Source organism: Rhinoderma darwinii, assembly GCF_050947455.1.
Source record: "Rhinoderma darwinii isolate aRhiDar2 chromosome 5 unlocalized genomic scaffold, aRhiDar2.hap1 SUPER_5_unloc_55, whole genome shotgun sequence".
NCBI classification, from domain to species: domain Eukaryota; kingdom Metazoa; phylum Chordata; class Amphibia; order Anura; family Rhinodermatidae; genus Rhinoderma; species Rhinoderma darwinii.
Window position 1 is genome coordinate 417,695 of NW_027461815.1, and position 24,869 is coordinate 442,563.

Here is a 24,869-nt window from a genome sequence, read left to right on the forward strand (position 1 = left end):
CGAAACCCGTATAATGAGACCGTCCTGTCATAACCCCGTTATATATGGGGCACCGTACCTGTGAACCCCCATATCTGGTGCAAAGGGATCAGGAACAGTAACCCCTCAACCTTGTGTTACTAATGACAGCTCAGCTCTGATTGGTCGTTCTGGGCTGCGCCTTCTCTCAGTTGATTCTCGTACAGGATGACATTGTCGCAGATTACCGGTGATGGTCGCGCTGTGATCAGGAGCGCTACGGCGGTCGGAGGAGCTCCCTCTGGAATATGACTGGCGCTGATCGTCTGGTTGGACAGACCTTGTCCTCCATGTTGTTTGGTTTTTCGCCTTTTCTGTGCTTCTAAACAGCAGTAAACGTACCGGATCCCCCAGCGTCAGTGAAGGGTTAATGTTGGCGCTGCTGCCATTTACAGGAAGAGGCTGTACCCCAGACGCCGGCGCCGGTTTTGGCAGCTCTTGCTTCCAGCTGCTACTGATAAAGGTTTTTTTTATTGCTACAATGTATCAGCAGAAATAACTGCCCCGCCCCCATCAGATTCCCAGAATTCCCTGTCAGAGCTGTTGGTTGCCTGGAGGAATGTCTGCAAAGAAGTCGCCAAAACGTCAGCGCCCTAAAGATCAGTCCCTATCCAGAGTCCCAACAAGAGGGACCCAATCCTATCGGATAATTTATAGAGGACGATTTCCAGGGATTTCTTATCTTGTAAATAGCGAGCGTTCCTAACGATAATTATCCTGCGCACAAAGTTATAACCACCGAATCATCCGCCATATTGGTTGTCACTTTCTCAGTAGCTTTTCAGTAACTGACAACAAAGTGGTTGTGGTTATTATCAGTCGGGCCAGAGAGAAGCGGTTGATGATGAGGGTTGTAGTGGTCTTATAATCTAGAGTATTGGGGGCAGAGTAACGCAGGGTGTAATCTGTTATATAATGACTGCGGGATGTGAACAGTTGTGTCGTATCCCCCGGCAACATAGAACACCCAGGAGGAGGGGGAGCCCCAGGAGCGGCGCCGTCTGGCGGGTGTCCTGCTGTCATCTCCCTGTGGTTTCCTCCGTCTCTATGGAAATTGTACCAAAGCAACAAACAGACAATCATCACCGTGCACATGACTGTGGAGAATCCAAATAGATCATACTGTGTAATATAATAAAGAATATAATATAATGTGAGATAATAGAGAATATAATGTGAGATAATAGAGAATATAATGTGAGATAATAGAGAATATAATGTATGACTGAGGGGTCCCAGGCCATCAGTTTTGGGGTGCAGGGGCTGTTTTGATCACATCACATGACTGAGGGGTCCCAGGCCATCAGTTTTGGGGTGCAGGGTCTTGTCTTTGCTGCTTTGTCGTTAGTGTGTGGGAGACTCTGAGATGCCGCAGTCCCGGGGGGCGTCCACGCTCTGTTTTTGGGGACACAGTGGACTTTGTCTCGTGGATTACACACCAGGATGGTTTTGCATTGGAAATTCCTTTGTTTCATGCCAGGATTTGACTAAAATTTTCATGGGCTCAGCGCCAAGAGGTTATTAACTCTACACATGCCAGAGGCCGGAGTCTGCCCACATCTCATGGCCGGTACTGGGTATCCAACACTCACAGTATCTTTTAGGCTTTGTTCACACATCACAATTTGGTGCAGATTTTTTTAGCCAAACCCAGAAGTGGTAATAAAAGAAATAGGAAGTGTAAATATATATATAAAGTGTGTGTGTGTGTGTGTGTGTATATATATCAGTGTCCATACATACAGTACAGGAGGAGTGGTACTGTGCAGTATTTATAGGTACAGTACAGGAGGAGTGGTACTGTGCAGTATTTATAGGTACGGTACAGGAGGAGTGGTACTGTGCAGTATTTATAGGTACAGTACAGGAGGAGTGGTACTGTGCAGTATTTATAGGTACAGTACAGGTGGAGTGGTACTGTGCAGTATTTATAGGTACGGTACAGGTGGAGTGGTACTGTGCAGTATTTATAGGTACGGTACAGGAGGAGTGGTACTGTGCAGTATTTATAGGTACGGTACAGGAGGAGTGGTACTGTGCAGTATTTATAGGTACAGTACAGGTGGAGTGGTACTGTGCAGTATTTATAGGTACGGTACAGGTGGAGTGGTACTGTGCAGTATTTATAGGTACGGTACAGGTGGAGTGGTACTGTGCAGTATTTATAGGTACGGTACAGGTGGAGTGGTACTGTGCAGTATTTATAGGTACGGTACAGGTGGAGTGGTACTGTGCAGTATTTATAGGTACGGTACAGGTGGAGTGGTACTGTGCAGTATTTATAGGTACGGTACAGGAGGAGTGGTACTGTGCAGTATTTATAGGTACGGTACAGGAGGAGTGGTACTGTGCAGTATTTATAGGTACAGTACAGGAGGAGTGGTACTGTGCAGTATTTATAGGTACGGTACAGGAGGAGTGGTACTGTGCAGTATTTATAGGTACGGTACAGGAGGAGTGGTACTGTGCAGTATTTATAGGTACGGTACAGGTGGAGTGGTACTGTGCAGTATTTATAGGTACAGTACAGGAGGAGTGGTACTGTGCAGTATTTATAGGTACAGTACAGGTGGAGTGGTACTGTGCAGTATTTATAGGTACGGTACAGGAGGAGTGGTACTGTGCAGTATTTATAGGTACGGTACAGGAGGAGTGGTACTGTGCAGTATTTATAGGTACAGTACAGGTGGAGTGGTACTGTGCAGTATTTATAGGTACAGTACAGGAGGAGTGGTACTGTGCAGTATTTATAGGTACAGTACAGGTGGAGTGGTACTGTGCAGTATTTATAGGTACGGTACAGGAGGAGTGGTACTGTGCAGTATTTATAGGTACAGTACAGGTGGAGTGGTACTGTGCAGTATTTATAGGTACGGTACAGGTGGAGTGGTACTGTGCAGTATTTATAGGTACGGTACAGGAGGAGTGGTACTGTGCAGTATTTATAGGTACAGTACAGGAGGAGTGGTACTGTGCAGTATTTATAGGTACAGTACAGGAGGAGTGGTACTGTGCAGTATTTATAGGTACGGTACAGGAGGAGTGGTACTGTGCAGTATTTATAGGTACAGTACAGGTGGAGTGGTACTGTGCAGTATTTATAGGTACGGTACAGGTGGAGTGGTACTGTGCAGTATTTATAGGTACAGTACAGGAGGAGTGGTACTGTGCAGTATTTATAGGTACGGTACAGGAGGAGTGGTACTGTGCAGTATTTATAGGTACGGTACAGGAGGAGTGGTACTGTGCAGTATTTATAGGTACAGTACAGGAGGAGTGGTACTGTGCAGTATTTATAGGTACAGTACAGGTGGAGTGGTACTGTGCAGTATTTATAGGTACAGTACAGGAGGAGTGGTACTGTGCAGTATTTATAGGTACGGTACAGGAGGAGTGGTACTGTGCAGTATTTATAGGTACGGTACAGGAGGAGTGGTACTGTGCAGTATTTATAGGTACAGTACAGGAGTGGTACTGTGCAGTATTTATAGGTACAGTACAGGTGGAGTGGTACTGTGCAGTATTTATAGGTACGGTACAGGTGGAGTGGTACTGTGCAGTATTTATAGGTACGGTACAGGAGGAGTGGTACTGTGCAGTATTTATAGGTACAGTACAGGAGGAGTGGTACTGTGCAGTATTTATAGGTACAGTACAGGTGGAGTGGTACTGTGCAGTATTTATAGGTACGGTACAGGTGGAGTGGTACTGTGCAGTATTTATAGGTACGGTACAGGAGGAGTGGTACTGTGCAGTATTTATAGGTACAGTACAGGAGGAGTGGTACTGTGCAGTATTTATAGGTACAGTACAGGAGGAGTGGTACTGTGCAGTATTTATAGGTACGGTACAGGAGGAGTGGTACTGTGCAGTATTTATAGGTACGGTACAGGAGGAGTGGTACTGTGCAGTATTTATAGGTACAGTACAGGAGGAGTGGTACTGTGCAGTATTTATAGGTACAGTACAGGTGGAGTGGTACTGTGCAGTATTTATAGGTACGGTACAGGTGGAGTGGTACTGTGCAGTATTTATAGGTACGGTACAGGAGGAGTGGTACTGTGCAGTATTTATAGGTACAGTACAGGAGGAGTGGTACTGTGCAGTATTTATAGGTACAGTACAGGTGGAGTGGTACTGTGCAGTATTTATAGGTACGGTACAGGTGGAGTGGTACTGTGCAGTATTTATAGGTACGGTACAGGAGGAGTGGTACTGTGCAGTATTTATAGGTACAGTACAGGAGGAGTGGTACTGTGCAGTATTTATAGGTACAGTACAGGTGGAGTGGTACTGTGCAGTATTTATAGGTACGGTACAGGAGGAGTGGTACTGTGCAGTATTTATAGGTACAGTACAGGTGGAGTGGTACTGTGCAGTATTTATAGGTACGGTACAGGTGGAGTGGTACTGTGCAGTATTTATAGGTACAGTACAGGAGGAGTGGTACTGTGCAGTATTTATAGGTACGGTACAGGAGGAGTGGTACTGTGCAGTATTTATAGGTACAGTACAGGTGGAGTGGTACTGTGCAGTATTTATAGGTACGGTACAGGTGGAGTGGTACTGTGCAGTATTTATAGGTACAGTACAGGAGGAGTGGTACTGTGCAGTATTTATAGGTACGGTACAGGAGGAGTGGTACTGTGCAGTATTTATAGGTACAGTACAGGAGGAGTGGTACTGTGCAGTATTTATAGGTACGGTACAGGAGGAGTGGTACTGTGCAGTATTTATAGGTACAGTACAGGAGGAGTGGTACTGTGCAGTATTTATAGGTACGGTACAGGAGGAGTGGTACTGTGCAGTATTTATAGGTACAGTACAGGAGGAGTGGTACTGTGCAGTATTTATAGGTACAGTACAGGTGGAGTGGTACTGTGCAGTATTTATAGGTACGGTACAGGAGGAGTGGTACTGTGCAGTATTTATAGGTACAGTACAGGTGGAGTGGTACTGTGCAGTATTTATAGGTACGGTACAGGTGGAGTGGTACTGTGCAGTATTTATAGGTACGGTACAGGAGGAGTGGTACTGTGCAGTATTTATAGGTACAGTACAGGAGGAGTGGTACTGTGCAGTATTTATAGGTACAGTACAGGTGGAGTGGTACTGTGCAGTATTTATAGGTACGGTACAGGTGGAGTGGTACTGTGCAGTATTTATAGGTACGGTACAGGAGGAGTGGTACTGTGCAGTATTTATAGGTACAGTACAGGAGGAGTGGTACTGTGCAGTATTTATAGGTACGGTACAGGAGGAGTGGTACTGTGCAGTATTTATAGGTACAGTACAGGAGGAGTGGTACTATGTTGAATGCAGTTGTTTAGTGTCCTGATTTTTGGGGTCATTTCCGCCCTGAGAGGCAGCAGAGCAGATTTACGCAGCGTGGAGCGGACCATATTAACCCCTTGATGTCTGGTTGAGTAGATGAGGGGTGAGAACTGATCCCATAGATGTCAGAATGTCGCCATGTTTTGGTAAATGTAACTGATCCAGCGCTGGGGAATATCCTGCACCTCCCCCACGCCGCGCCCACGTGTGCCACGCGCAGTGTTGTGGCAGTGATTACTCATTGACGGGCAGATACGTTCTCCTGGTCTTACTCATCTCCAACCACGCACAGGAAGCGGACCCCACCCTGCGGACTGGCTGCCTGCGCTGGTAGAGGGGCCGGCGGTCGCCCTGGCAGAACATGTGGAAAGTGTCCCTGAGCCCCGGCCCGCACGTCACACTCACGTTATACAGACATTACCGGTCTAAATCAGCACAGAAAAGAGTTAAATGTGAGCGGCCGTGTAAGAGGCGAGCGCTGACCCTGCAGCGAATAATACAGCTCCACGCAGAGGCCGCGCTCAAAGAGCGATCGTCGCCCAGGCCGCGCTCAGGAGAGCGATCGTCGCCCAGGCCGCGCTCAGGAGAGCGATCGTCGCCCAGGCCGCGCTCAATCACCCCATTATTTTGGCTGCGACTTCTTTCTAAAAACAAAATACATAAACGGATGTTACCGGGGCGTTTGCATAATTCTCCGCACCCTGAGATCCATAACCTTCCTTTACACCTGGTCACATGACTCATAGTGATGATTTGCAGTGTATCTTTATAATACAATCCACCATTGACCAGTGGTGACCGGTCCCGTGTACGCAGCACATGAGGCGGCGCCGGCTCTCTAGGATATCGCTATGAGCGGATACGATGAGTTACGGGCCGCAATCCGCCGGCTACTGGGATTTCTGGGAAATGACATTTACGTAATGAGTCTTTGGATGCGGCCCCCTCCCCCGACAGGCTGAATGAGTCTACGTTGTGTTCCCTGTTCCCACTATTATGTGGATGATTCATCTCGTATGTAGTTTCCTTTCTCGTCCTCCTCTCATTATTTTTGGAATTTTCCATCTTCATGAAACGGCTGCATTTTATAAAACAACTGGAAAAAGTAAGACGACCGTAAAACCGCGGAGGGGAGAAGACTCCAACGTAGACTGAGTCGTGGCTGGAAATCAAGGAAGGGGGGGGTCTGTGACCTGAGACGTCGAGGCCGATAGAATTGTACGCAGTGAAAGTGTAGGGTCCGTTGGCTTAAATGAGTGCGGATTTATGGAGAAGAAAATGGCGCCCGTTGGAACAGCATATTTCTTGTTCATCATTTTCATAGACAGTTGAGTGCGTGGCTTTATATGTGTATGTTGACGTGGGCGCCGGCAGCCAAGGATCAGAGTGGTGCGGGCGAGGATGCCATGTTTGTGTGTATATAGAATCGGACTGGCGTAGGTCCAGGCGTCACTTCATAGATTGCGCCATTTTCGCCTCAGTCTTTGTAAACCTCCTCCAGTACGTTACTTTTATATACTTAGGTTTTGGGGTCTGGGTGGCCGCACATGTGGTGAACAGACCTAGGAAACTGGAAAGAGCTGGTGCTGGAATGTGGCCGAGCTGTTCCGTTATATATGGGGTAATCACTTAAACAATGACCCCTCTGTGTGGGGAGGTGAAGCACCTAGTCATAGCAATCATTGTAACAGAACAACTGCTGTGCAGGTATAAGCCCGGACCATCTGACCCCATACACATGTGCCGGGACAGCAGAATTGATGTATACAGGGTAACCAGAACTACCATTCCCAGTATCCGATATAAATGTATCACCTCCACTATAGATGTATCACCTCCAGTATCCAGTATAGATGTATCACCTCCAGTATCCAGTATAGATGTATCACCTCCAGTATCCAGTATAGATGTATCACCTCCAGTATCCAGTATAGATGTATCACCTCCAGTATCCAGTATAGATGTATCACCTCCAGTATCCAGTATAGATGTATCACCTCCAGTATCCAGTATAGATGTATCTCCTCCAGTATCCAGTATAGATGTATCTCCTCCAGTATCCAGTATAGATGTATCACCTCCAGTATGCAGTATAGATGTATCACCTCCAGTATCCAGTATAGATGTATCACCTCCAGTATCCAGTATAGATGTATCACCTCCAGTATCCAGTATAGATGTATCACCTCCAGTATCCAATATAGATGTATCTCCTCCAGTATCCAGTATAGATGTATCTCCTCCAGTATCCAGTATAGACGTATCACCTCCAGTATCCAGTATAGATGTATCACCTCCAGTATCCAGTATAGATGTATCACCTCCAGTATCCAGTATAGCTGTATCTCCTCCAGTATCCAGTATAGCTGTATCTCCTCCAGTATGCAGTATAGATGTATCTCCTCCAGTATCCAGTATAGATGTAACACCTCCAGTATCCAGTATAGATGTATCTCCTCCAGTATCCAGTATAGATTTATCTCCTCCAGTATAGATGTATCACCTCCAGTATCCAGTATAGATGTATCTTCTCCAGTATAGATGTATCACCTCCAGTATCCAGTATAGATGTATCACCTCCAGTATAGATGTATCGCCTCCAGTATCCAGTATAGATGTATCACCTCCAGTATAGATGTATCTCCTCCAGTATAGATGCATCACCTCCAGCATCCAGTATAGATGTATCTCCTCCAGTATAGATGTATCACCTCCAGTATCCAGTATAGATGTATCACCTTCAGTATCCAGTATAGATGTATCACCTCCAGTATAGATGTATCTCCTCCAGTATCCAGTATAGATGTATCACCTCCAGTGTCCAGTATAGATGCATCTCCTCCAGTATCCAGTATAGATGTATCTCCTCCAGTATCCAGTATAGATGTATCTTCTCCAGTATAGATGTATCACCTCCAGCATCCAGTATAGATGTATCACCTCCAGTATCCAGTATAGATGTATCACCTCCAGTATCCAGTATAGATGTATCACATCCAGTATAGATGTATCACCTCCAGTATCCAGTATAGATGTATCACCTCCAGTATCATGTATAGATGTATCTTCTCCAGTATAGATGTATCACCTTCAGTATCCAGTATAGATGTATCACCTCCAGTGTCCAGTATAGATGTATCACCTCCAGTATAGATGTATCACCTACAGTATCCAGTATAGATGTATCACCTCCAGGATCCAGTATAGATGTATCACCTCCAGGATCCAGTATAGATTTATCACCTCCAGTATCCAGTATAGATGTATCACCTCCAGTATCCAGTATAGATGTATCTTCTCCAGTATAGATGTATCACCTTCAGTATCCAGTATAGATGTATCTCCTCCAGTATAGATGTATCTCCTCCAGTATAGATGTATCTCCTCCAGTATCCAGTATAGATGTATCACCTCCAGTATCCAGTATAGATGTATCACCTCCAGTATCATGTATAGATGTATCTTCTCCAGTATAGATGTATCACCTTCAGTATCCAGTATAGATGTATCACCTCCAGTGTCCAGTATAGATGTATCACCTCCAGTATCCAGTATAGATTTATCACCTCCAGTATCCAGTATAGATGTATCACCTCCAGTATCCAGTATAGATGTATCACCTCCAGTGTCCAGTATAGATGTATCACCTCCAGTGTCCAGTATAGATGCATCTCCTCCAGTATAGATGTATCAGCTCCAGTATCCAGTATAGATGTATCTCCTCCAGTATAGATGTATCACCTCCAGTATCCAGTATAGATGTATTACCTCCATTATCCAGTATAGATGTATCACCTCCAGTATCCAGTATAGATGTATCTCATCCAGTATAGATGTATCACCTCCAGTATCCAGTATAGATGTATCACCTCCAGTATCCAGTATAGATGTATCTCCTCCAGTATCCAGTATAGATGTATCACCTCCAGTATCCAGTATAGATGTATCACTTCCAGTATCCAGTATAGATGTATCTCATCCAGTATAGATGTATCACCTCCAGTATCCAGTATAGATGTATCTCCTCCAGTATCCAGTATAGATGTATCACCTCCAGTATAGATGTATCTCCTCCAGTATCCAGTATAGATGTATCACCTCCAGTATCCAGTATAGATGTATCTCCTCCAGTATGCAGTATAGATATATCACCTCCAGTATCCAGTATAGATGTATCTCCTCCAGTATCCAGTATAGATGTATCACTTCCAGTATCCAGTATAGATGTATCTCATCCAGTATAGATGTATCACCTCCAGTATCCAGTATAGATGTATCTCCTCCAGTATCCAGTATAGATGTATCACCTCCAGTATAGATGTATCACTTCCAGTATCCAGTATAGATGTATCTCATCCAGTATAGATGTATCACCTCCAGTATCCAGTATAGATGTATCACCTCCAGTATCCAGTATAGATGATTCACCTCCAGTATCCAGTATAGATGTATCTCCTCCAGTATCCAGTATAGATGTATCACCTCCAGCATCCAGTATAGATGTATCTCAACCAGTATAGATGTATCACCTACAGTATCCAGTATAGATGTATCACCTCCAGTATCCAGTTTAGATGTATCTCCTCCAGTATCCAGTATAGATGTATCACCTCCAGTATCCAGTATAGATGTATCACTTCCAGTATCCAGTATAGATGTATCTCCTCCAGTATAGATGTATCTCCTCCAGTATCCAGTATAGATGTATCACCTCCAGTATCCAGTATAGATGTATCTCCTCCAGTATCCAGTATAGATGTATCACCTCCAGTATAGATGTATCTCCTCCAGTATCCAGTATAGATGTATCACCTCCAGTATCCAGTATAGATGTATCTCCTCCAGTATGCAGTATAGATATATCACCTCCAGTATCCAGTATAGATGTATCTCCTCCAGTATAGATGTATCACCTCCAGTATCCAGTATAGATGTATCACCTCCAGCATCCAGTATAGATGTATCACCTCCAGCATCCAGTATAGATGTATCTCATCCAGTATAGATGTATCACCTCCAGTATCCAGTATAGATGTATCTCCTCCAGTATCCAGTATAGATGTATCTCCTCCAGTATCCAGTATAGATGTATCACCTCCAGTATCCAGTATAGATGTATATCCTCCAGTATAGATGTATCACCTCCAGTATCCAGTATAGATGTATCTCCTCCAGTATAGATGTATCACCTCCAGTATCCAGTATAGATGTATCTCCTCCAGTATGCAGTATAGATGTATCACCTCCAGTATCCAGTATAGATGTATCACCTCCAGCATCCAGTATAGATGTATCACCTCCGGTGTCCAGTATAGATGTATCACCTCCAGTATCTAGTATAGATGTATCACCTCCAGCATCCAGTATAGATGTATCACCTCCAGTATCCAGTATAGATTTATCTCCTCCAGTATAGATGTATCACCTCCAGTATCCAGTATAGATGTATCACCTCCAGTATCCAGTATAGATGTATCACCTCCAGTATCCAGTATAGATGTATCACCTCCAGTATCCAGTATAGATGTATCTCCTCCAGTATCCAGTATAGATTTATCTCCTCCAGTATAGATGTATTACCTCCAGTATCCAGTATAGATGTATCTCCTCCAGTATAGATGTATCACCTCCAGTATCCAGTATAGATGTATCTCCTCCAGTATAGATGTATCACCTCCAGTATCCAGTATAGATGTATCTCCTCCAGTATAGATGTATCACCTCCAGTATCCAGTATAGATGTATCTCCTCCAGTATAGATGTATCACCTCCAGTATCCAGTATAGATGTATCACCTCCAGTATCCAGTATAGATGTATCACCTCCAGTATCCAGTATAGATGTATCTCCTCCAGTATCCAGTATAGATGTATCACCTCCAGTATTCAGTATAGATGTATCTCCTCCAGTATCCAGTATAGATGTATCACCTCCAGTATAGATGTATCACCTCCAGTATCCAGTATAGGTGTATCACCTCCAGTATCCAGTATAGATGTATCACCTCCAGTATCCAGTATAGATGTATCACCTCCAGTATAGATGTATCACCTCCAGTATCCAGTATAGGTGTATCACCTCCAGTATCCAGTATAGATGTATCTCCTCCAGTATCCAGTATAGATGTATCTCCTCCAGTATCCAGTATAGATGTATCTCCTCCAGTATCCAGTATAGATGTATCACCTCCAGTATCCAGTATAGATGTATCTCCTCCAGTATAGATGTATCACCTCCAGTATCCAGTATAGATGTATCTCCTCCAGTATCCAGTATAGATGTATCACCTCCAGTATCCAGTATAGATGTATCACTTCCAGTATCCAGTATAGATGTATCTCATCCAGTATAGATGTATCACCTCCAGTATCCAGTATAGATGTATCTCCTCCAGTATCCAGTATAGATGTATCACCTCCAGTATCCAGTATAGATGTATCTCCTCCAGTATTCAGTATAGATATATCACCTCCAGTATCCAGTATAGATGTATCTCCTCCAGTATCCAGTATAGATGTATCACCTCCAGTATCCAGTATAGATGTATCACCTCCAGTATCCAGTATAGCTGTATCTCCTCCAGTATAGATGTATCACCTCCAGTATCCAGTATAGATGTATCACCTCCAGCATCCAGTATAGATGTATCACCTCCAGCATCCAGTATAGATGTATCTCATCCAGTATAGATGTATCACCTCCAGTATCCAGTATAGATGTATCTCCTCCAGTATCCAGTATAGATGTATCTCCTCCAGTATCCAGTATAGATGTATCTCCTCCAGTATGCAGTATAGATGTATCACCTCCAGTATCCAGTATAGATGTATCTCCTCCAGTATAGATGTATCACCTCCAGTATCCAGTATAGATGTATCTCCTCCAGTATAGATGTATCACCTCCAGTATCCAGTATAGATGTATCTCCTCCAGTATGCAGTATAGATGTATCACCTCCAGTATCCAGTATAGATGTATCACCTCCAGCATCCAGTATAGATGTATCACCTCCAGTGTCCAGTATAGATGTATCACCTCCAGTATCTAGTATAGATGTATCACCTCCAGCATCGAGTATAGATGTATCACCTCCAGTATCTAGTATAGATGTATCACCTCCAGTATCCAGTATAGATTTATCTCCTCCAGTATAGATGTATCACCTCCAGTATCCAGTATAGATGTATCACCTCCAGTATCCAGTATAGATGTATCACCTCCAGTATCCAGTATAGATGTATCACCTCCAGTATCCAGTATAGATGTATCTCCTCCAGTATCCAGTATAGATTTATCTCCTCCAGTATAGATGTATTACCTCCAGTATCCAGTATAGATGTATCTCCTCCAGTATAGATGTATCACCTCCAGTATCCAGTATAGATGTATCTCCTCCAGTATAGATGTATCACCTCCAGTATCCAGTATAGATGTATCTCCTCCAGTATAGATGTATCACCTCCAGTATAGATGTATCACCTCCAGTATCCAGTATAGATGTATCACCTCCAGTATCCAGTATAGATGTATCACCTCCAGTATCCAGTATAGATGTATCTCCTCCAGTATCCAGTATAGATGTATCACCTCCAGTATTCAGTATAGATGTATCTCCTCCAGTATCCAGTATAGATGTATCTCATCCAGTATAGATGTATCACCTCCAGTATCCAGTATAGATGTATCACCTCCAGTATCCAGTATAGATGTATCACCTCCAGTATCCAGTATAGATGTATCTCCTCCAGTATCCAGTATAGATGTATCTCCTCCAGTATCCAGTATAGATGTATCTCCTCCAGTATCCAGTATAGATGTATCACCTCCAGTATAGATGTATTACCTCCAGTATCCAGTATAGGTGTATCACCTCCAGTATCCAGTATAGATGTATCTCCTCCATTATCCAGTATAGATGTATCACCTCCAGTATCCAGTATAGATGTATCACCTCCAGTATAGATGTATCACCTCCAGTATCCAGTATAGGTGTATCACCTCCAGTATCCAGTATAGATGTATCTCCTCCAGTATCCAGTATAGATGTATCTCCTCCAGTATCCAGTATAGATGTATCACCTCCAGTATAGATGTATCACCTCCAGTATCCAGTATAGGTGTATCACCTCCAGTATCCAGTATAGATGTATCTCCTCCAGTATCCAGTATAGATGTATCACCTCCAGTATCCAGTATAGATGTATCTCCTCCAGTATAGATGTATCACCTCCAGTATCCAGTATAGATGTATCTCCTCCAGTATCCAGTATAGATGTATCACCTCCAGTATAGATGTATCTCCTCCAGTATCCAGTATAGATGTATCACCTCCAGTATCCAGTATAGATGTATCTCCTCCAGTATGCAGTATAGATATATCACCTCCAGTATCCAGTATAGATGTATCTCATCCAGTATAGATGTATCACCTCCAGTATCCAGTATAGATGTATCACTTCCAGTATCCAGTATAGATGTATCTCATCCAGTATAGATGTATCACCTCCAGTATCCAGTATAGATGTATCTCCTCCAGTATCCAGTATAGATGTATCACCTCCAGTATAGATGTATCACTTCCAGTATCCAGTATAGATGTATCTCATCCAGTATAGATGTATCACCTCCAGTATCCAGTATAGATGATTCACCTCCAGTATCCAGTATAGATGTATCTCCTCCAGTATCCAGTATAGATGTATCACCTCCAGCATCCAGTATAGATGTATCTCATCCAGTATAGATGTATCACCTACAGTATCCAGTATAGATGTATCACCTCCAGTATCCAGTATAGATGTATCTCCTCCAGTATCCAGTATAGATGTATCACCTCCAGTATCCAGTATAGATGTATCACTTCCAGTATCCAGTATAGATGTATCTCATCCAGTATAGATGTATCACCTCCAGTATCCAGTATAGATGTATCTCCTCCAGTATCCAGTATAGATGTATCTCCTCCAGTATCCAGTATAGATGTATCACCTCCAGTATAGATGTATCACCTCCAGTATCCAGTATAGGTGTATCACCTCCAGTATCCAGTATAGATGTATCTCCTCCAGTATCCAGTATAGATGTATCACCTCCAGTATAGATGTATCTCCTCCAGTATCCAGTATAGATGTATCACCTCCAGTATCCAGTATAGATGTATCTCCTCCAGTATGCAGTATAGATATATCACCTCCAGTATCCAGTATAGATGTATCTCCTCCAGTATAGATGTATCACCTCCAGTATCCAGTATAGATGTATCACCTCCAGCATCCAGTATAGATGTATCACCTCCAGCATCCAGTATAGATGTATCTCATCCAGTATAGATGTATCACCTCCAGTATCCAGTATAGATGTATCTCCTCCAGTATCCAGTATAGATGTATCTCCTCCAGTATCCAGTATAGATGTATCTCCTCCAGTATCCAGTATAGATGTATCACCTCCAGTATCCAGTATAGATGTATCTCCTCCAGTATCCAGTATAGATGTATCTCCTCCAGTATAGATGTATCACCTCCAGTATCCAGTATAGATGTATCTCCTCCAGTATAGATGTATCACCTCCAGTATCCAGTATAGATGTATCTCCTCCAGTATGCAGTATAGATGTATCACCTCCAGTATCCAGTATAGATGTATCACCTCCAGCATCCAGTATAGATGTATCACCTCCAGTGTCCAGTATAGATGTATCACCTCCAGTATCTAGTATAGATGTATCACCTCCAGCATCCAGTATAGATGTATCACCTCCAGTATCTAGTATAGATGTATCACCTCCAGTATCCAGTATAGATTTATCTCCTCCAGTATAGATGTATCACCTCCAGTATAGATGTATCACCTCCAGTATCCATGTATCACCTCCAGTATCCAGTATAGATGTATCACCTCCAGTATAGATGTATCTCCTCCAGTATCCAGTATAGATTTATCTCCTCCAGTATAGATGTATTACCTCCAGTATCCAGTATAGATGTATCTCCTCCAGTATAGATGTATCACCTCCAGTATCCAGTATAGATGTATCTCCTCCAGTATAGATGTATCACCTCCAGTATCCAGTATAGATGTATCTCCTCCAGTATAGATGTATCACCTCCAGTATCCAGTATAGATGTATCTCCTCCAGTATAGATGTATCACCTCCAGTATCCAGTATAGATGTATCACCTCCAGTATCCAGTATAGATGTATCACCTCCAGTATCCAGTATAGATGTATCTCCTCCAGTATCCAGTATAGATGTATCACCTCCAGTATTCAGTATAGATGTATCTCCTCCAGTATCCAGTATAGATGTATCTCATCCAGTATAGATGTATCACCTCCAGTATCCAGTATAGATGTATCACCTCCAGTATCCAGTATAGATGTATCTCCTCCAGTATCCAGTATAGATGTATCTCCTCCAGTATCCAGTATAGATGTATCTCCTCCAGTATCCAGTATAGATGTATCTCCTCCAGTATCCAGTATAGATGTATCACCAGTATAGATGTATCACCTCCAGTATCCAGTATAGGTGTATCACCTCCAGTATCCGGTATAGATGTATCTCCTCCATTATCCAGTATAGATGTATCACCTCCAGTATCCAGTATAGATGTATCACCTCCAGTATAGATGTATCACCTCCAGTATCCAGTATAGGTGTATCACCTCCAGTATCCAGTATAGATGTATCTCCTCCAGTATCCAGTATAGATGTATCTCCTCCAGTATCCAGTATAGATGTATCACCTCCAGTATAGATGTATCACCTCCAGTATCCAGTATAGGTGTATCACCTCCAGTATCCAGTATAGATGTATCTCCTCCAGTATCCAGTATAGATGTATCACCTCCAGTATCCAGTATAGATGTATCACATCCAACATCCAGTATAGATGTATCACCTCCAGTGTCCAGTATAGATGCATCTCCTCCAGTATTCAGTATAGATGTATCACCTCCAGTATCTAGTATAGATGTATCACCTCCAGTATAGATGTATCACCTCCAGCATCCAGTATAGATGTATCACCTCCAGTATCCAGTATAGATGTATCACCTCCAGTATCCAGTATAGATGTATCACCTCCAGTATCCAGTATAGATGTATCACCTCCAGTATCCAGTATAGATGTATCACCTCCAGTATCCAGTATAGATGTATCACCTCCAGTATCCAGTATAGATGTATCACCTCCAGTATCCAGTATAGATGTATCACCTCCAGTATCCAGTATAGATGTATCACCTCCAGTATCCAGTATAGATGTATCACCTCCAGTATCCAGTATAGATGTATCACCTCCAGTATCCAGTATAGATGTATCACCTCCAGTATCCAGTATAGATGTATCACCTCCAGTATCCAGTATAGATGTATCACCTCCAGTATCCAGTATAGATGTATCACCTCCAGCATCCAGTATAGATGTATCACCTCCAGTATAGATGTATCTCTTCCAGTATCCAGTATAGATCTATCACCTCCAGTATAGATGTATCACCTCCAGTATAGATGTATCACCTCCAGCATCCAGTATAGATGTATCTCCTCCAGTATAGATGTATCACCTCCAGTATCCAGTATAGATGTATCTCCTCCAGCATCCAGTATAGATGTATCTCATCCAGTATAGATGTATCTCATCCAGTATAGATGTATCACCTCCAGTATCCAGTATAGATGTATCTCCTCCAGTATGCAGTATAGATGTATCACCTCCAGTATAGATGTATCACCTCCAGTATCCAGTATAGATGTATCTCCTCCAGTATGCAGTATAGATGTATCACCTCCAGTATAGATGTATCTCATCCAGTATAGATGTATCACCTCCAGTATCCAGTATAGATGTATCACCTCCAGTATAGATGTATCACCTCCAGTATCCAGTATAGATGTATCACCTCCAGTATCCAGTATAGATGTATCACCTCCAGTATCCAGTATAGATGTATCACCTCCAGTATCCAGTATAGATGTATCACCTCCAGTATCCAGTATAGATGTATCACCTCCAGTATCCAGTATAGATGTATCACCTCCAGTATCCAGTATAGATGTATCTCCTCCAGTATGCAGTATAGATGTATCACCTCCAGTATAGATGTATCACCTCCAGTATCCAGTATAGATGTATCTCCTCCAGTATGCAGTATAGATGTATCACCTCCAGTATAGATGTATCTCATCCAGTATAGATGTATCACCTCCAGTATCCAGTATAGATGTATCACCTCCAGTATAGATGTATCACCTCCAGTATCCAGTATAGATGTATCACCTCCAGTATCCAGTATAGATGTATCACCTCCAGTATCCAGTATAGATGTATCACCTCCAGTATCCAGTATAGATGTATCACCTCCAGTATCCAGTATAGATGTATCACCTCCAGTATCCAGTATAGATGTATCACCTCCAGTATCCAGTATAGATGTATCACCTCCAGTATCCAGTATAGATGTATCACCTCCAGTATCCAGTATAGATGTATCACCTCCAGTATCCAGTATAGATGTATCACCTCCAGTATCCAGTATAGATGTATCACCTCCAGTATCCAGTATAGATGTATCACCTCCAGCATCCAGTATAGATGTATCACCTCCAGTATAGATGTATCTCTTCCAGTATCCAGTATAGATCTATCACCTCCAGTATAGATGTATCACCTCCAGTATAGATGTATCACCTCCAGCATCCAGTATAGATGTATCTCCTCCAGTATAGATGTATCACCTCCAGTATCCAGTATAGATGTATCTCCTCCAGCATCCAGTATAGATGTATCTCATCCAGTATAGATGTATCTCATCCAGTATAGATGTATCACCTCCAGTATCCAGTATAGATGTATCTCCTCCAGTATGCAGTATAGATGTATCACCTCCAGTATAGATGTATCACCTCCAGTATGCAGTATAGATGTATCACCTCCAGTATAGATGTATCACCTCCAGTATCCAGTATAGATGTATCACCTCCAGTATAGATGTATCACCTCCAGTATCCAGTATAGATGTATCTCCTCCAGTATGCAGTATAGATGTATCACCTCCAGTATAGATGTATCACCTCCAGTATCCAGTATAGATGTATCTCCTCCAGTATCCAGTATAGATGTATCTCCTCCAGTATGCAGTATAGATGTATCACCTCCAGTATAGATGTATCTCCTCCAGTATAGATGTATCTCCTCCAGTATAGATGTATCACCTCCAGTATAGATGTATCACCTCCAGTATCCAGTATAGATGTATCTCCTCTATCACATATTGTGGCGGTCGTCATGGTTTTGCGCAGCAGAACTTGCTCTCTACCGCAGCGTTCAGTTTGTCCTGGCCGCTCCTTTTCCTCATCTTGCGCAATTCTTGTATTAAGGTCCTTGAGAAGTCGTTTGTGTCGCTGTGAATATTTGGCTGAATTCCCATGAAATATAATTCGTTTCCAGTTTCTATGTAAATGAGGCTTCATCATTGTGTAATGAAAAGTACCGCAAATTTCTATTAGACTTTGGTTCCTCACCATTCTCTAGATCTCTGCTTGCTGTCAGTAAATGTAATCATTTTAATTTAGATCCAGAGGCTGAAAACCCATCTTTACCTACTTCTGCTCACACAGCTGCTGGGCTTGTTACAGTGTCAGTGGACTTCAGAGTTACACATTCTTATATAATCACCAGGCAAACTTGTCATTCCGGTGTCTGGAAAAGTGACGCTAAGGAAAGGCTGAATAGAATTCTTAACACGTTAACATAAAAGTGTGACGTGCAGAGTATAAAACAGGAGATAAGCGGTGATGTTAGCAGTTGAGGTGCAGAGTATTACATAGGAGATAAGCGGTGATATGAGCAGGCGAGGTGCAGAATATTGCACACAGGAGATATGCGGTGATATTATCAGGCAGGGTGCAGAGTATTACACCGGAGATAAGCGGTGATGTTAGCAGGTGAGGTGCAGAGTATTACACAGAAGATAAGCAGTGATATTAGCAGGTGAGGTGCAAAGTATTACACACGAGATAAGCGGTGATGTTAGCAGGTGAGGTGCATAGTATTACACAGGAGATAAGCGGTGATGTTAGCAGGTGAGTTGCAGAATATTACACAGGAGATAAGCGGTGATTTTAGCAGATGAGGTGCAGAGTATTACACAGGAGATAAGCGGTGATGAGCAGAGTATTACACAGGAGATAAGCGGTGATGTTAGCAGGTGAGGTGCAGAGTATTGGAGATAAGCGGTGATGTGCAGAGTATTACACAGGAGATAAGCGGTGATGTGCAGAGTATTACTCAGGAGATAAGCGGTGATGTTAGCAGGTGAGGTGCAGAGTATTACACAGGAGATAAGCAGTGATGAGCTGAGTATTACACAGGAGATAAGCGGTGATGTTGGCAGGTGGGTGCAGAGTATTACACAGGAGACAAGCGGTGAGGTGCAGAGTATTACACAGGAGATAAGCGGTGAGGTGCAGAGTATTACACAGGAGATAAGCGGTGATGTTAGCAGGTGAGGTGCAGAGTATTACACAGGAGATAAGCGGTGATGTTAGCAGGTGAGGTGCATAGTATTACACAGGAGATAAGCGGTGATGTTAGCAGGTGAGGTGCAGAGTATTACACAGGAGATAAGCAGTGATGAGCTGAGTATTACACAGGAGATAAGCGGTGATGTTAGCAGGTGGGTGCAGAGTATTACACAGGAGACAAGCGGTGAGGTGCAGAGTATTACACAGGAGATAAGCGGTGTGGTGCAGAGTATTACACAGGAGATAAGCGGTGATGTTAGCAGGTGAGGTGCAGAGTATTACACAGGAGATAAGCAGTGAGGTGCAGAGTATTACACACGGGAGTTGGAGCAGTCTTTGATGTCTCTTTCCTGTAAGTTACTGGTGATTGTCCTGGAGTCTCCTCGGGGTGGATTGGGCTGCGGTCACATTGTGGGCGGCTGCTCGGAGTTGTGGATGGGCGTGGATGTGTTTCCACAGTGAGAGGAAGGAGGGAGAGCGGCTGCTGTACACAACTGACACGCACAGTACTCAGTGCAGCTCTCCTAACTCCTGTAGGATCACCCCCATCGTCTTCTTCCTGGGGTCTCTGCACAGGTTTCCATTTGATGCCTCGTCCCCTGGGTGAAGTGTCATGGCAGACTCGATGAAGCGTCCTGCCTCCTCCACCTGGTACTACACCTTTAAGAGGGAGATGCTTCTGGAGCGCTCTCATTGGCTGGATGAGAATTCGGAGCAGGAGAGGAAAAGTCACCTGTACAAGAAGCTCTGCTGTGTAGGTGGGTCCAAATCACCGGTGTGAACAATAGGGCCAGGAGGGGGCGCTCACTGAGGCCACGCCTATCCCCCTGCTGCCAATCACTGAGGCCACACATATCCCCCTGCTGCCAGTCACTGAGGCCACGCCTATCCCCCTGCTGCCAATCACTGATGCCACATATATCCCCCTGCTGCCAATCACTGAGGCCACACATATCCCCCTGCTGCCAATCACTGAGGCCACACATATCCCCCTGCTGCCAGTCACTGAGGCCACATATATCCCCCTGCTGCCAATCACTGAGGCCACACATATCCCCCTGCTGCCAGTCACTGAGGCCACATATATCCCCCTGCTGCCAATCACTGAGGCCACACACATCCCCCTGCTGCCAGTCACTGAGGCCACACATATCCCCCTGCTGCCAATCACTGAGGCCACACATATCCCCCTGCTGCCAGTCACTGAGGCCACACATATCCCCCTGCTGCCAGTCACTGAGGCCACACATATCCCCCTGCTGCCAATCACTGAGGCCACAGATATCCCCCTGCTGCCAATCACTGAGGCCACACATATCCCCCTGCTGCCAGTCACTGAGGCCACACATATCCCCCTGCTGCCATTCACTGAGGCCACATATATCCCCCTGCTGCCAGTCACTGAGGCCACACATATCCCCCTGCTGCTATTCACTGAGGCCACATATATCCCCCTGCTGCCAATCACTGAGGCCACATATATCCCCCTGCTGCCAGTCACTGAGGCCACATATATCCCCCTGCTGCCAATCACTGAGGCCACATATATCCCCCTGCTGCCAGTCACTGAGGCCACATATATCCCCCTGCTGCCAATCACTGAGGCCACACATATCCCCCTGCTGCCAGTCACTGATGCCACATATATCCCCCTGCTGCCAATCACTGAGGCCACATATATCCCCCTGCTGCCAGTCACTGAGGCCACATATATCCCCCTGCTGCCAATCACTGAGGCCACATATATCCCCCTGCTGCCAGTCACTGAGGCCACATATATCCCCCTGCTGCCAATCACTGAGGCCACACATATCCCCCTGCTGCCAGTCAATGATGCCACACATATCCCCCTGCTGCCATTCACTGAGGCCACACATATCCCCTGCTGCCATTCACTGAGGCCACACATATCTCCCTGCTGCCAGTCACTGAGGCCACACATATCCCCCTGCTGCCAGTCACTGAGGCCACATATATCCCCTGCTGCCAGTCACTGAGGCCACATATATCCCCCTGCTGCCAGTCACTGAGGCCACATATATCCCCCTGCTGCCAATCACTGAGGCCACACATATCCCCCTGCTGCCAATCACTGAGGCCACACATATCCCCCTGCTGCCAGTCACTGATGCCACACATATCCCCTGCTGCCAGTCACTGATGCCACATATATCCCCCTGCTGCCAATCACTGAGGCACATATATCCCCCTGCTGCCAGTCACTGATGCCACACATATCCCCTGCTGCCAGTCACTGATGCCACATATATCCCCCTGCTGCCAGTCACTGGGGCCACATATATCCCCCTGCTGCCAGTCACTGATGCCACATATATCCCCTGCTGCCAGTCACTGATGCCACATATATCCCCCTGCTGCCAGTCACTGGGGCCACATATATCCCCCTGCTGCCAGTCACTGATGCCACATATATCCCCCTGCTGCCAGTCACTGATGCCACATATATCCCCCTGCTGCCAATCACTGATGCCACATATATCCCCCTGCTGCCAGTCACTGATGCCACATATATCCCCCTGCTGCCAGTCACTGGGGCCACATATATCCCCCTGCTGCCAGTCACTGATGCCACATATATCCCCCTGCTGCCAGTCACTGATGCCACATATATCCCCCTGCTGCCAGTCACTGATGCCACATATATCCCCCTGCTGCCAGTCACTGATGCCACATATATCCCCCTGCTGCCAGTCACTGGGGCCACATATATCCCCTGCTGCCAGTCACTGATGCCACATATATCCCCTGCTGCCAGTCACTGATGCCACATATATCCCCCTGCTGCCAATCACTGATGCCACATATATCCCCTGCTGCCAGTCACTGAGGCCACAGATATCCCCATGCTGCCATTCACTGGGGCGGCTGTTAACCCTCTGCTGCCAGTCACTGGGGTGGCCGTTAAACTCTTTTCTTCCAGTTAATAGGCAACAGAGATAAGCCTTAACTCGCTTTTATCTGCCACTTTGTCTGTAGGTTATCAATAAAAAGGGGGAGAGAGAGGAAATACTTGACTGCAGGATCATAGAACACAGTGTTTGTAGTCAGTAACCATGGAGACACATAGGTCTGCATAGGAGCTGTATATACAACACGGAAGGACATTTTCTGTGAAGTCCCTTATTTCTTATTTTGAATGCAAGGTTCCATAAATTACCCAACGCTGCACAATCATCATATGCCGTATTAAGAGAAAATGTATCCTCAAAAATAAAAAGGTGCTTATTCTTTGGGGGGCAGTGACCTGTCCACTCTTGTGATGTTGTTGGTGAGGACAGAGCTGAACGTGATAGGAGAGGAAGAACAGTCATTGTCATTTCTTCTGTCTTTAGATGAGGTATCAATCTGCTGGGATTATGACGCACCTTGGAATTACCAACCATCTTTTGTGCTAAAACATTGAAGAGGTGCAGCTCTGCCCCCACACGCCCCAGTGAATGTAGGCACTGTCTGAGGGGAAAACTAGAGCCTGGTATCAGAATATATCTGGTGGGAATCAGGGTCTGGTGTGGGGATATATCTGGTGGGAAGCAGGGTCTGGTGTGAGGATATATCTGGTGGGAAGCAGGGTCTGATGTGTCAGGATATATCTGGTGGGAAGCAGGGTCTGGTGTGAGGATATATCTGGTGGGAAGCAGGGTCTGGTGGGAGGATATATCTGGTGGGAAGCAGGGCCGGTGTGAGGATATATCTGGTGGGAAGCAGGGTCTGGTGTCAGGATATATCTGGTGGGAAGCAGGGTCTGGTGTGAGGATATATCTGGTGGGAAGCAGGGTCTGATGTGTCAGGATATATCTGGTGGGAAGCAGGGTCTGGTGTGAGGATATATCTGGTGGGAAGCAGGGTCTGGTGGGAGGATATATCTGGTGGGAAGCAGGGCCGGTGTGAGGATATATCTGGTGGGAAGCAGGGTCTGGTGTCAGGATATATCTGGTGGGAATCAGGGTCTGGTGTGGGGATATATCTGGTGGGAAGCAGGGTCTGGTGTGAGGATATATCTGGTGGGAAGCAGGGTCTGATGTGTCAGGATATATCTGGTGGGAAGCAGGGTCTGGTGTGAGGATATATCTGGTGGGAAGCAGGGTCTGGTGGGAGGATATATCTGGTGGGAAGCAGGGCCGGTGTGAGGATATATCTGGTGGGAAGCAGGGTCTGGTGTCAGGATATATCTGGTGGGAAGCAGGGTCTGGTGTGGGGATATATCTGGTGGGAAGCAGGGCCGGTGTGAGGATATATCTGGTGGGAATCAGGGTCTGGTTGTCAGGATATATCTGGTGGGAAGCAGGGTCTGGTGTGAGGATATATCTGGTGGGAAGCAGGGTCTGGTGTGAGGATATATCTGGTGGGAAGCAGGGTCTGGTGTGGGGATATATCTGGTGGGAAGCAGGGTCTGGTGTCGGGATATATCTGGTGGGAAGCAGGGTCTGGTGTGGGGATATATCTGGTGGGAAGCAGGGTCTGGTGTGAGGATATATCTGGTGGGAAGCAGGGTCTGATGTGTCAGGATATATCTGGTGGGAAGCAGGGTCTGGTGTGAGGATATATCTGGTGGGAAGCAGGGTCTGGTGGGAGGATATATCTGGTGGGAAGCAGGGCCGGTGTGAGGATATATCTGGTGGGAAGCAGGGTCTGGTGTCAGGATATATCTGGTGGGAAGCAGGGTCTGGTGTGGGGATATATCTGGTGGGAAGCAGGGCCGGTGTGAGGATATATCTGGTGGGAATCAGGGTCTGGTGTCAGGATATATCTGGTGGGAAGCAGGGTCTGGTGTGAGGATATATCTGGTGGGAAGCAGGGTCTGGTGTGAGGATATATCTGGTGGGAAGCAGGGTCTGGTGTGGGGATATATCTGGTGGGAAGCAGGGTCTGGTGTCAGGATATATCTGGTGGGAAGCAGGGTCTGATGTGAGGATATATCTGGTGGAAAGCAGGGTCTGGTGTGAGGATATATCTGGTGGGAAGAAGG

General features: G+C 45.1%; 1 protein-coding gene across 10 annotated transcripts in view; it reads left to right on the forward strand.

The window, feature by feature from the left end:
* PLEC (plectin) overlaps window positions 1-24,869 on the forward strand; it is a 178,556-nt gene that overhangs the window by 46,205 nt on the left and 107,482 nt on the right. For 2 of the 10 annotated variants that reach the window (XM_075847655.1, XM_075847656.1), the window contains exon 1: window positions 20,435-20,640. The exons of the other annotated variants lie outside the window; for them this stretch is intronic. In XM_075847655.1, the coding sequence (XP_075703770.1) occupies window positions 20,496-20,640 (145 nt within the window). In that variant the 5' untranslated portion in view covers window positions 20,435-20,495. Of the gene's footprint in view, window positions 1-20,434; window positions 20,641-24,869 lie in introns of those variants that run through there. 10 annotated transcript variants of the gene reach the window in all.